The sequence below is a fragment of the Ammospiza caudacuta genome, chromosome 6, assembly GCF_027887145.1.
Source record: "Ammospiza caudacuta isolate bAmmCau1 chromosome 6, bAmmCau1.pri, whole genome shotgun sequence".
Taxonomy (NCBI): domain Eukaryota; kingdom Metazoa; phylum Chordata; class Aves; order Passeriformes; family Passerellidae; genus Ammospiza; species Ammospiza caudacuta.
The window spans coordinates 3,114,729-3,125,579 of record NC_080598.1 but is presented as its reverse complement, the minus strand read 5'-3'; the positions used below and the strand labels follow the sequence as shown (position 1 = coordinate 3,125,579).

Sequence of the window (10,851 nt, the reverse complement as noted above, 5' to 3'; positions counted from 1 at the left end):
ACAGAATTTATACCTTATGCAGTTTGAATTTGATGCAGAATATGGTCCCAGATTTAACAAATATTCACTTGGTCCAAACGTTGCCCCTAAAATCTTCCATTGTTCCATCTGCAATAGTAACGACACATTTTAGATAAGACAAGCAGATAAAGAGATGCACATCCTCAACTAGTTTTCTTCAGAGTTCATTTCTGTATCCTAAGAACACGGGGGAGTTGTTTAATGCAGTTTATCTTAATGCACCAAGAAAGCAAGTGACACTGAGTGCTCCTTGAACTACTCAGAACTTCCCTCTTTACTCACATTACCAGTATCAATCACTGGCCTTATTAATGTGTGGTTTTAATTGCTTTATGGATTTTGTTTTACTTACTCTTCTTTTACTTCTTGTTGCAGATAATGTTAAGAGTCCTCTTCATTGATTATTGGCTGCTGCTGCTCTGTGAGAAAACCTCTTCCAATTTGTCTTTCCCGATCCTTTGACTTCCCGCTCCGGCAGTCTTACAGCCTCCCCGAACGCCTCATAAATGCACTGCAATGGTCACATGAACACCTCGGAAAGGGAACTTCTGCAACTCCTCATTCCCATGGCACATTAGGAGGAGCACCTGGAAGAGTGCTAAGTCCAGCAGGAACTGGAAGCCCTGCCAAAGATGAATCTCATTGGGAAGCTCCACAGAAGCTTCCGAATGCTGGTCATTCTCCTGGCCACCTTCTGCTTGGCAAGTACTGTCATCTCCGCCTATTTCCTCTACACTGGCTACAAGCAGGAAATGGCCCTCGTGGAAACCACTGGGCAAGCAGAGTGCGAGGACCTCAAACTTCTGCCCTACAGGTCTGCGGAGCTGAGAACACCTAAGCCAATTGATCCCTCTAGGACTGATCCCACTGTGCTCCTGTTCGTGGAAAGCCAGTACTCCCAGCTGGGGCAAGACATCGTAGCCATCCTCGAGTCCAGCAAGTTTCAGTACCACATGGTCATTACACCAGCCAAGGGGGACATTCCCCCTCTTACAGACAAGGGGAGAGGGAAGTACACCATCATTATATACGAGAATATTTTAAAGTATGTGTCCATGGACTCGTGGAATAGAGAGCTTCTGGAAAAATACTGTGTGGAATACAGTGCTAGCATAATTGGTTTTCATAAAGCCAACGAGAACAGCTCCCCCAGCAGCAGGCTGAAAGGGCTGCCCTTGCAGCTGTACAACAACGTGGCCCTGCGAGACTGCGTGGTGAACCCTCGCTCGCCCCTGCTGCGCATCACCAAAGCGCCCAGGCTGGAGCAGGGCCTCCTGCCCGGCCAGGACTGGACGGTGTTCCAGTTCAACCACTCCACCTACCAGCCCGTGCTGCTGGGCGAGCTGCAGCCCGCCAGGCCCACCCCGGCCTCGCTGCCCCACGCCGCTCTCCATGCGACCGTCATCCAGGACCTGGGCCTGCACGACGGCATCCAGAGAGTCCTCTTTGGGAACAACCTGACCTTCTGGCTCCACAAGCTCATCTTCATCGACGCCATCTCCTTCCTGTCGGGGAAGAAGCTGACGCTCTCCTTGGAGAGGTACATTCTGGTGGACATCGACGACATCTTCGTGGGGAAGGAGGGGACGAGGATGAACATCAACGATGTGAAGGTAAGGCAAGAACTGGGGGATACCATCCCAGACACAGGTGCATGCTAATGGGAGTTTAAAAGGAGGCAAAGCTTGTACAAGCTGAGCAGCCCTTTTTTCTGGTAAGGGCTGGAAGTGCACAAGTGCAGCCAGCAGATGCATAAACCACAGCCTGAGATGAAAAGGCATTTTTCCCACAAACATACAGAGATGCACTTATGGATGTGTCTACGTAGGGGCATACACATGTTGCACATACATAATATGTTGCACATACATAATATCTTCTAGAGGCCTGTTCTGTATTATTTCTCTCACTATTGCTGTCAAGTAGCCAGAACACTACAAGACGGTTGCCATCACTGCATTTAAAAAAAACAAAGAGCAAAAGGAAAAAAAGAGCCTGAAGAAGTCACAGCCCCAGCATGACTCCTAAGAGTTATCAGGATAATTCTCATTACAGACTAGCAGGTAAGCATTTAAAGTTACCAGTGACAGGGTGGAAGCACATCATGCACTTGAGCAAGTGACATAACCATCTGACAGAGTGAAAGGCCCACAGACTACTCACTGGGGGCTCTTCTACACTTATTTTCCTGATTTGTTGTATCCAGGGACACCATTAAATTTGGTCAGAGTAATTCTCAAAGATGCGTGCAGCTCGGAAAGAATAGACAGAGCTCAACAGCATGACAGTTATTTCTTGTCATTTTCCACATGTGGGAATCATAGAGATTAATTGAATCCCTAAGCATGCAATATCACAATCTCCAGCATTTATTCTGGAGGGTTTTTCCTATAAATACCCACTGCTTTCAGGAACAATAAGCAAACCTTTTGTTTTCAAAAGCACATTTCTATTTCATTTCTAAACCCTTATTTCCATTTCTACAATTTCTATGTTCCTCAGCCTCCTCTCCAGACCTTTGGGGTAGCCAAACACCCAGCAAGAGCAGTAGTCTCACAAACAATTGAAACAATTTTGCACATCAGAACAGTTGGGGCAATTCCATTAGCCACATCAGGTGTATGAATGCTCATCAGGGCTGATTCTGAGCACCAAGGAGTGCCTGGTGCCTTTGAGATCTGAGCACTGTGCATCAAGTGCTTTCTCTCTGGAAATACATGGGGAAATGCTCTGAGCAAGGGCTCCTACACAAGAGGAAACTCACTCCAAAGGCACTTGTGAAACAAGTTTTTCAGCAATAGCTTCCTGCCTGCACCTTTTTGAGAGCACCTTTCTGATGTGGTTTGCTGCGCTAAGGAAGCCTTAATGTTACTGTCCCACAGCAGTCCAAGAGCCCCCACTGCCAGCAGAGCAGTGTCCACACAGGGACACTTGGAGATTCAGAGCTTAGCTCTCACTGGAATCACCTCATTATGCAGGAAAAAACCCAAGTCACGCCCATTACTGTCCAGCAGTCAACAACATTGCCAGGCAAACCTTTCCAGCTGTGCTTGGCACAGCAGCCACACTTCTGCGCTCGTTATAGGAGACACGGCAGAAAACTCCACATCCAGGGGCTGCAGTAAGAGCTGGATGCTGTTAAAAGCATTCAGAATCATATTTATGTGCTGCTTGCCTTTATCCATCTGAAAACCAACCAGTCCACGCTGCTGAATAACTAAACAATAACAAGGAAAAACATCTGCCTGGGATTCAGACATTTTTCATTTTTTTTCCAAGCAATGCATGGTGAGCCTTCTTTCATTCATTATGTTTGAGTCAGGGTACAAAGGGAAGCTTTCATTTTCCCCACATTTCTCAATGCCAAATTAGCAGCCCACCTTCCTCACAAAAACACCAGAAGTGCCACTCATAGGATAAATCCCCTCCTCACCTCACACAAGTAATCACACCACAAACACTAACCACAGGGAGACATCTCCTGCAGGCACAGGCTCAGAATGAACCTTCCCCTCAAGCTCTCTTTTGGGGACAATAAAAAGTTTTTCTCCCATTTTTAGGTGAATGTTTCACACATAAATCCACCCTGCAACTTGAGCACCCACAGATACTCTGTCCTCAACGTTATGGATTTCATTTCAAACCGGCAGAGATTTGTTCCTCAGGGTAACTCACAAACACTTGCTACACAAATCAGTCTGCTCCTACAGACTGGACATTCCCAGCATCCATTAACCCACAGAAGAGAATCCTGTTAATGAGCATAACACTGAAAGCAGAGTGCACTTTGGTTAGTTTACAGAAAAGGGTAATTACAGCCAGTTAGAGAACAATCTCCCAAGTCACTGGGGAAGGAGGAAATTAAGAACCAGCAGACCTGCCTTCACCCTGTAAGGCACAGCAGCTTTGCTTGAGAGGCAGAAATAACTACTTAGGAGGCTGATATTTCAGTGATGGCAAAGCCTTGCCCTGCCTTTGGGAGGAGGGGCTGTGGCTGCTCACAGAGAGCAGAGATTTAGGGACTCTCTGCTAGGCTCTCTAAAGGTGCCATGCCCACCCAAACCCCTCAGGAATGCTTTAATACCCAGCCAGTCCCTTGATAGCAATATTGGCATGTAACAGTAATCAAACAAGTCAACCTGTGCCTGTGTAATGACTTCCTGCAACCCAAATGTTCCTATTCCCTCACAAAGCCATTTGTCAGTTAGGTGCCTCAGGGAGATAAACATATATATAGACACACACACACTTTTATAAAGGGTGGCATCAGCTACAGAAACAGAGATTAGAGAACAGGGTTATTATGGGCTCTGTTTACCACAGAAGATCTCCTAGTCCCTGGTGTTGAAGAAGTTGTGCAAGGTCATGTCTGGCTAAGTAATTAACAGGAACTCAGCAGAGCCACAGAAAGCTGGTTTTCCCAGCTTTGTGGAGTTCTATCATGAGCCTAGAGAGCCTCTGCAAATGAATTTCTCCCTTTCCTGCCTGCCAATACATTATCTCAGTGCTTGATTTTCAAAGGCAAAAGAATTCTTCAGTTAATTTGCAGAAACAGTGAATTTGTGTTCTTGTAAATGATACTGGGTCCCAGCCACATGAGTCCAGTATCACTGGCATCAGTGATTTGGCAAAAAACCCCCGGAAAAGTCTTTTTATGCTGTCTCTGGGAGAGCCACACAGAAAAAACACAAAGCTTTCACCCTTAAAGTTTGCTTTTAACTGAGCACTAAGAGGGCTGCATTTCCCAAACAAGGAGTAAGAGCTTGCTGAAGTATTGCTATTTTTCCTGTTGCCATAGTATGAGCCAGTACAATATTTACTCCCCCAGGAAGAGCTCCATGCAGCCACCAGGGTTTTCCAGCACCTTTCACAAATACACCCTCTATTGCTAACTCAAAAGCCCTGCAAGAGCACAGTGCAAGCTAAGGCGTTTACCCCTCAATAAATAAAACAAACAAAAACCTACTCCAAATGAAACAAAAAGCTTTAGCTTTTCACTTGGTACCCTCCTCTCAGCCCCAGGATTTAGACTGCAACAAACCTCCTTCTGGGTGGAGTTAGAACCACCTGCTCCCCTCTCTTATCCCACTCTCCCAGCTGGAGCTGACGAGATAATCGAGGAGAAATTGCCTGTCCCAGCACCACCATATCCCAGAGCTCCCTTCCCTAAAAGCTCCATTTCCCTTTTCTGTAACCCCTCTAATTGTCACTATAGGGATGGGAGGATCCTGGGGCTTTCTCAGCTGCAGTAAATGATGGAGCCATGTTTGGGAATGTCATTTCTGTTAGTGCTGACTGCAGGCCACCCTTCTCTCTGCAGCCTGTCTGCCTTCTCCTGCTGCCTTCCCCCTCTGAGCTCCACTTCCTTCAGTGGAAATAACAATTTGTCTCTGACACCCCCTCACTGCCACAGTCTGCACTTTGTTTTTGACCTTGATCATCATTAAAATGCCTGGAACACTTAAAGCCTGTGATTTCTGGCTCATTTTAGTGTTTTCAAGACAAAAATCATGTTGCAGTTGCATCTTTCCTGGCAATTCCAAATTAAAGAGTACTGGAACAGCAGGGAGCTGAGCTCAACCTCTCCATCTCTCCAGCATATGATTATCCCTGGTTTTTGTGCAAAGACAGCTGCTTTCAGGTGGAACTACTGGAAATGTCTGGGCCACATCACCAGGTATGGCAGAATGGTCAGTCGTGAGATAAAACAGTCACCATGATACCCTTTTAATCATAATAAGCCCCTTCCAGTAAAGGAACCATGGCCAGCCCAGGGAGAAGCTCAGCCCAGAAACCCAGAGCAAGCCAAGCATTAGTCACTGAGCCTGGGTGGCACTTCTGTCACCTTCTGAAGCACTTGAGAGTGACACAATGAAGTGGAGTCTGCAGCTCCCACTTTTGGACAGTCTTAAAGTCCTTAAAAATGAATTCAAAAAGCAACTGAGAGGCATTACATGAAAATTTTAATAATTTTTTTTTTTTTAATGGGAGTCCCTGCTCCCTTCTGCTTCATCAGAGATGACAGTTAATATTTTCCTTGTTCAGGTCTCTTGAATCACCCAATTCTTTCTGTAATAATTTGAGTGTTGAATACCGCTCAAGTGCCTTGTCAATACACATCAGACAGAATGTTTCATTCTTCTTTTGTTTCAACAGGGCCTGTTCTTTCATTCACAACTTCAGTAGCAGTGTAGTTAAACACCACAATTCCCTTGGCACCAGCAGAACCCGTATCCTTCTCCTTGGCAGCCTGATGGATTGACTGTCTATCCAAGGACCCTCCTGAATTCTAATAGATTTGGAGTTTTCTCATCTGCCACCTTCCCACTCAAAATTAGGTGGTCTTCAGAGTGTTTTAGAGAGTCTTGTCAGAAAACAGATTCTGGTGGCTCAAATTTTCTACCTCTTGAATTTATTGAACAACTGTGTCCCTAGCAAGATTTTCCTCAATGTTTGAAAACTCACTTGGTATTCTTCTGTCCCAGGGAACACACTGGTGTTTGGTCTGTAGGGTTCAATTTGGTATTGTTTGTACAAGCAATTCATCTCAGAATAATCTCTGTTAAACACAGAATTAATCTCAGATGTTTGGGGTTTTTTCCCCCAAGGAAAAAAGTCTAACACTGCACAAAACAACAAATGAATTATTTAAAAAAAGTGAGAGAAATCATCCTTCATTCTGGCTATAAGAACTCAAGAGAACTTCATTTTGAAAAGCATTTTAAAATTTGATGTTTTAAAAAATGTCACAATACATTTAAAAAATGTCACAATACATTTTATAATATAGAAATGGCAGGTCTTCCAGGTCAAATTCAGATTTCTGGTGCTCACATTTCTGGTGCTCACAAGCTGACTTGTGTCACATTGCTCTTCTATACTTGCACTGATTTCCTGGATTTGTACTTATTTCTTGAATCCTTTCTCCAAACTAATTCTGAAGTCATAGGTTATAGAAAAATGGAATCTATTTCCAGGATACACGTGGTACTCTATTTAATTTAGCCTCACTTAGGAATCCATAGGAGCCAAAAAACTCATCTGCTTAATATCAACCCCTCCAGAGACCTGCATTAACCTGAGCTTTAAAACAACACATATTAGTTAAAAAGGAGCCCTAGCAGCTGCTTCCTGCACAGAAAACAACACTCTGGAATGATGGAATGGCCTTGTAGAAGGGCCAGGCAGTGCAGACTGCAAGAGCAGTGATAATTATTGCCTTAAAAGCACTTGAAGCAGCAATAAACACATTAGCAGGAGCCCATCCATAATGCAGCTCCTTCAGTGGCGTTACTTAAGTGACTTTAAATAAGCCTTTGTCATCCAAATGGAAGCATGAGGAACACTTGGAGCAAAAGCTCAATTTAGCACTCTTGGCATTATTCAAATGATGTGCAAGTGGCAGTGCCCAGGAAAAGGGTGGGGACAGGGAGGGATGGACAAACAGGTGAGAAACTGAGAAAATCTCCCAGAAAAAATGAGAAATTTGAGACTTAACTACTTAGCAATAATTAACCAGGAGTTTTCTGCAAACCTCTGTGTCACAATGAAGTATAAAACCAAATATTTGACTATGTCTGGCTTCAAATCCTTAGCCATATCCATCCACCCCTATACTTTACATACATATGCTCACAGAAATTAAGTCTTAAAATCTTTGTCTTTTCTGTGAATATGGCCAAAGATCCTTTCAGTTACTGCTTTTACTCCCAGTGTTCTACACCTCCACCTGCCTTCTTTCCATCCAGGCAGAAAAAAAACCCAACAAAGTACTACAGAGTTTTTTTCACCTCATGGGAAATTCTAATATAAGACTATTTAGGAATTTAACTTTGTCATTTTGTGTCAACAAAATTTCTAATGTTAAATACGGTAATTTATAACTTAAATAGTCACACACATTTTATAGATAATATCTTAAGATATTAAGTTAAGTTAGTTCACAATTTCTCTCCAGAAATGTCAGGGAGAAAACAAAACCATTTTTATTCAATTCCATTAAGAATTTCATTTTCAGTGTTTACCAGAAAATTAAAGGACAAGCTAATAAGAATTTTGTGCAAAGCAGTGTATTAGTTAAAACACTTCATGGCTTTCTTTAGGAAACAAAGCCATGGATCAAGTATTTTTTCCCCTTCAGAAGCACAAATTTTACATGTCCTTTACCAAGCCATGAAAATTTCTCTAGGTATTTGTAAGTCTTACCCTTGTCTATGTTTCTGTTCTTTCTGCGAATTACCAGCACTCTCTTAGTCTGCTGTTCCCATTTTCCATCCAGACAACACCCAAACACAAGTGGGATCTGTGGTGTGGGACACACTCAGCTTCTCTGGCACATCACATCCCTGTTATTTTTGACACTTCTGATCAGAAAAGGATGAATCTCTTATCTCAGAGTTCAATTTTTTAATTGATGCCATCATTTAATTGGAATTTTAACATTTATTTTAAAAAACCCCACAAACTAAATCTATTAAAGCTAATACCACCCTCCCAATACTTTCTGACAAAGGTATGGAAATATTCAAAGAGTGAGAGGTTAGGATTTTAATTTTCCTTCCATCCTACTTGTTTAGCCATTTATCCTTATAGATGGGTGGAAAATCCTTCTAAAATGGCAAAGTGACAAGGCAGAGGAAAATGCAGTTTATACTCCAGTTACTTGATCAACCTGGATTGCTCCACTGAAACAGCTTTCTGTGGCAAAATGTTGATTTATGAAATGCACAATGTTTCACTGGAATATGATTCAAACAAAATTGTGCTCTGCCAGCTCATCTGTTCTGGCAGACTAAAGGAAAAGGGGGCAGTTTGAAGAATATTAAAAAAAAAATCCAAAGATCATAATTAAATGTAGCCTTGGAATTGCTGATCTTCCAGAAATTAAAAAATGCAAGTAATTCACAATTTGCTGAGACATTCCTTTAATACAAGAATTTCAAGGAAATGGATATTTCAGGTTTTTGCTGCCTCTTCATTTTACTTAAGAGACAGAATTATTAACGTAGCTTTTACATTACACATTAAATCTAAAATACTGACAACTGAGGCAATTCCTAAAAGCTGCCTCAATATTCCACTTGAACTGCTGGGATTGAATCAGAATCAATTAAATCCATTGGCTTCAGCACCTGTGTGTTTTTCACCCCAAAACATCAGCCCTTGAAGTAAAAAATGGTATTAAAAAATGATGGAATTCACATTTTTGACAGCAGACTGTATTTGCCTGCCTGGCCCAGACCTGATGAAATATTGGCTCTTCAAGCTGTCAGTGATTCTTGATAGCACAAGTGCTTTTTTTGGTGGAGACCCAATTGTTTTTAGAGGGCAGCAAGTTGTACCTGGGGAAAAGCAGCCTGGTGAAGAGCAGGACAAGGGAAAAGTGCTTTGTCCATTTCCCAGTAATATTTAATCCCTGAGGGCCACAAGACTGGAGACCTCCTTTGTAATAATATTTACTGTAGGTTTTTCAACAAATGAGCACAAATGTTTGGGAACTGAATATACATACATAAATAAGCATTAATCTGCATGAACCTATAATTAATAGAGATTAAATACTCTATAATCTTATTACTTTAGGAGTTACAGGGACAAGTGTGAACTGTTGAGGCTATGCTCTGCATGGTTAATAGCAACAATAATAACAACAATAATGCATTACATTTAAAAAATAGGTTAATCTGCAGAATGTGAATTCTTTAATGAAAAAGCTCTGCATGTCTCTTCCTAGCAACATATCCCAAGATTTATGTGCATCATAAACAAACATGTCTGTGGTATTATCAAGTGTAATTCCTCTGTGTTTGTTATTAGGAAAGGGAATATGGTTTCCCATATGCTTTCCCTCTTATTTCTGCTGTAACTGGGCACAGGCCCCCAGTACATTATCAGGAAACAAAACCCACCATCCCTGCTGTAAATATTGCAAGGTGAGTGTTAAAGACCAGAGGGAATTTCGGGCAGGAAACCTGTGCCTGGAAAGAGCCCACTGCAGGATGGCTAAAACCACCTTTCTGCTCTTCAACTGCTCAAAGCCAGCTGAAATTGCATGCACAGAAATATTCTGGATTATTCATTTCACTGGTGACCTAACACATAGGGTGTGCTGAACCCCAGCGGGGCAGAGAGGGGGCAAACAAGGGGGAATGCACAGCTCAAAGGAGAGCTTGAGGTGTAAGGAAGGATTTCCACAATGGAAAAAAACACCCAGCTTTTAGCACTTTCTCATCTTACAGCTGCAAATTATTTCCAGGATTTGGATGTACACCTGGCCAAACAATCCTGTTGGGCTAGCAGAGCAATACCCAAGCAAAGCCTGTCACAGCAATTCAGTATTTGTCATTTCTAAACAGCTATTCCCATATAAAATAAAATTATGGCATTACCCTTCAGCTGTGAGAGTAATAGAATCTCTGACTTCAGAAATGAGTGGAATTTAGTGTAACAACTATAATTAAAAGCTTGATAGTTTGCTGAACATATTTTTCCCAGTTTAATGATCCTGTGTTACATGAAATCATACTTTACACTTCAAGTAGCTACAGAGTTTTCAATGGGAATATTTAGAGGGAAAAGTGCTGCCTTTAATGATTAAGATCAAAAGCAGGTAGATTTAAAAGTTAACTGCCTCAGTAATGCCACTTTTTCTGGCTGCCACCAAAATCCCTATGAATGGCTCTGAAATAGCAATCTGTTTTAAGCAAAAACCAAACCTTCCTCTCCAACCTTTCTGTCTCAGTTCAGCACTCTTGGCATTATTCAAATGATGTGAATTGTCTTTTTTAAGACGATGCCATGCAAGTATTCCATGTGCTGGTGAGATCAGCT

General features: G+C 42.3%; 1 protein-coding gene across 1 annotated transcript in view; it reads left to right on the top strand.

Annotated features, from left to right (window-relative positions):
* Positions 1-653: 653 nt before the first annotated feature.
* The window catches only part of LOC131558733 (bifunctional heparan sulfate N-deacetylase/N-sulfotransferase 4-like), a 56,662-nt gene continuing 46,464 nt past the window's right edge, over positions 654-10,851 (top strand). Inside the window, 1 exon segment of the mRNA XM_058806723.1 lies at positions 654-1,634. Coding sequence (XP_058662706.1) covers positions 654-1,634 — 981 coding nt within the window.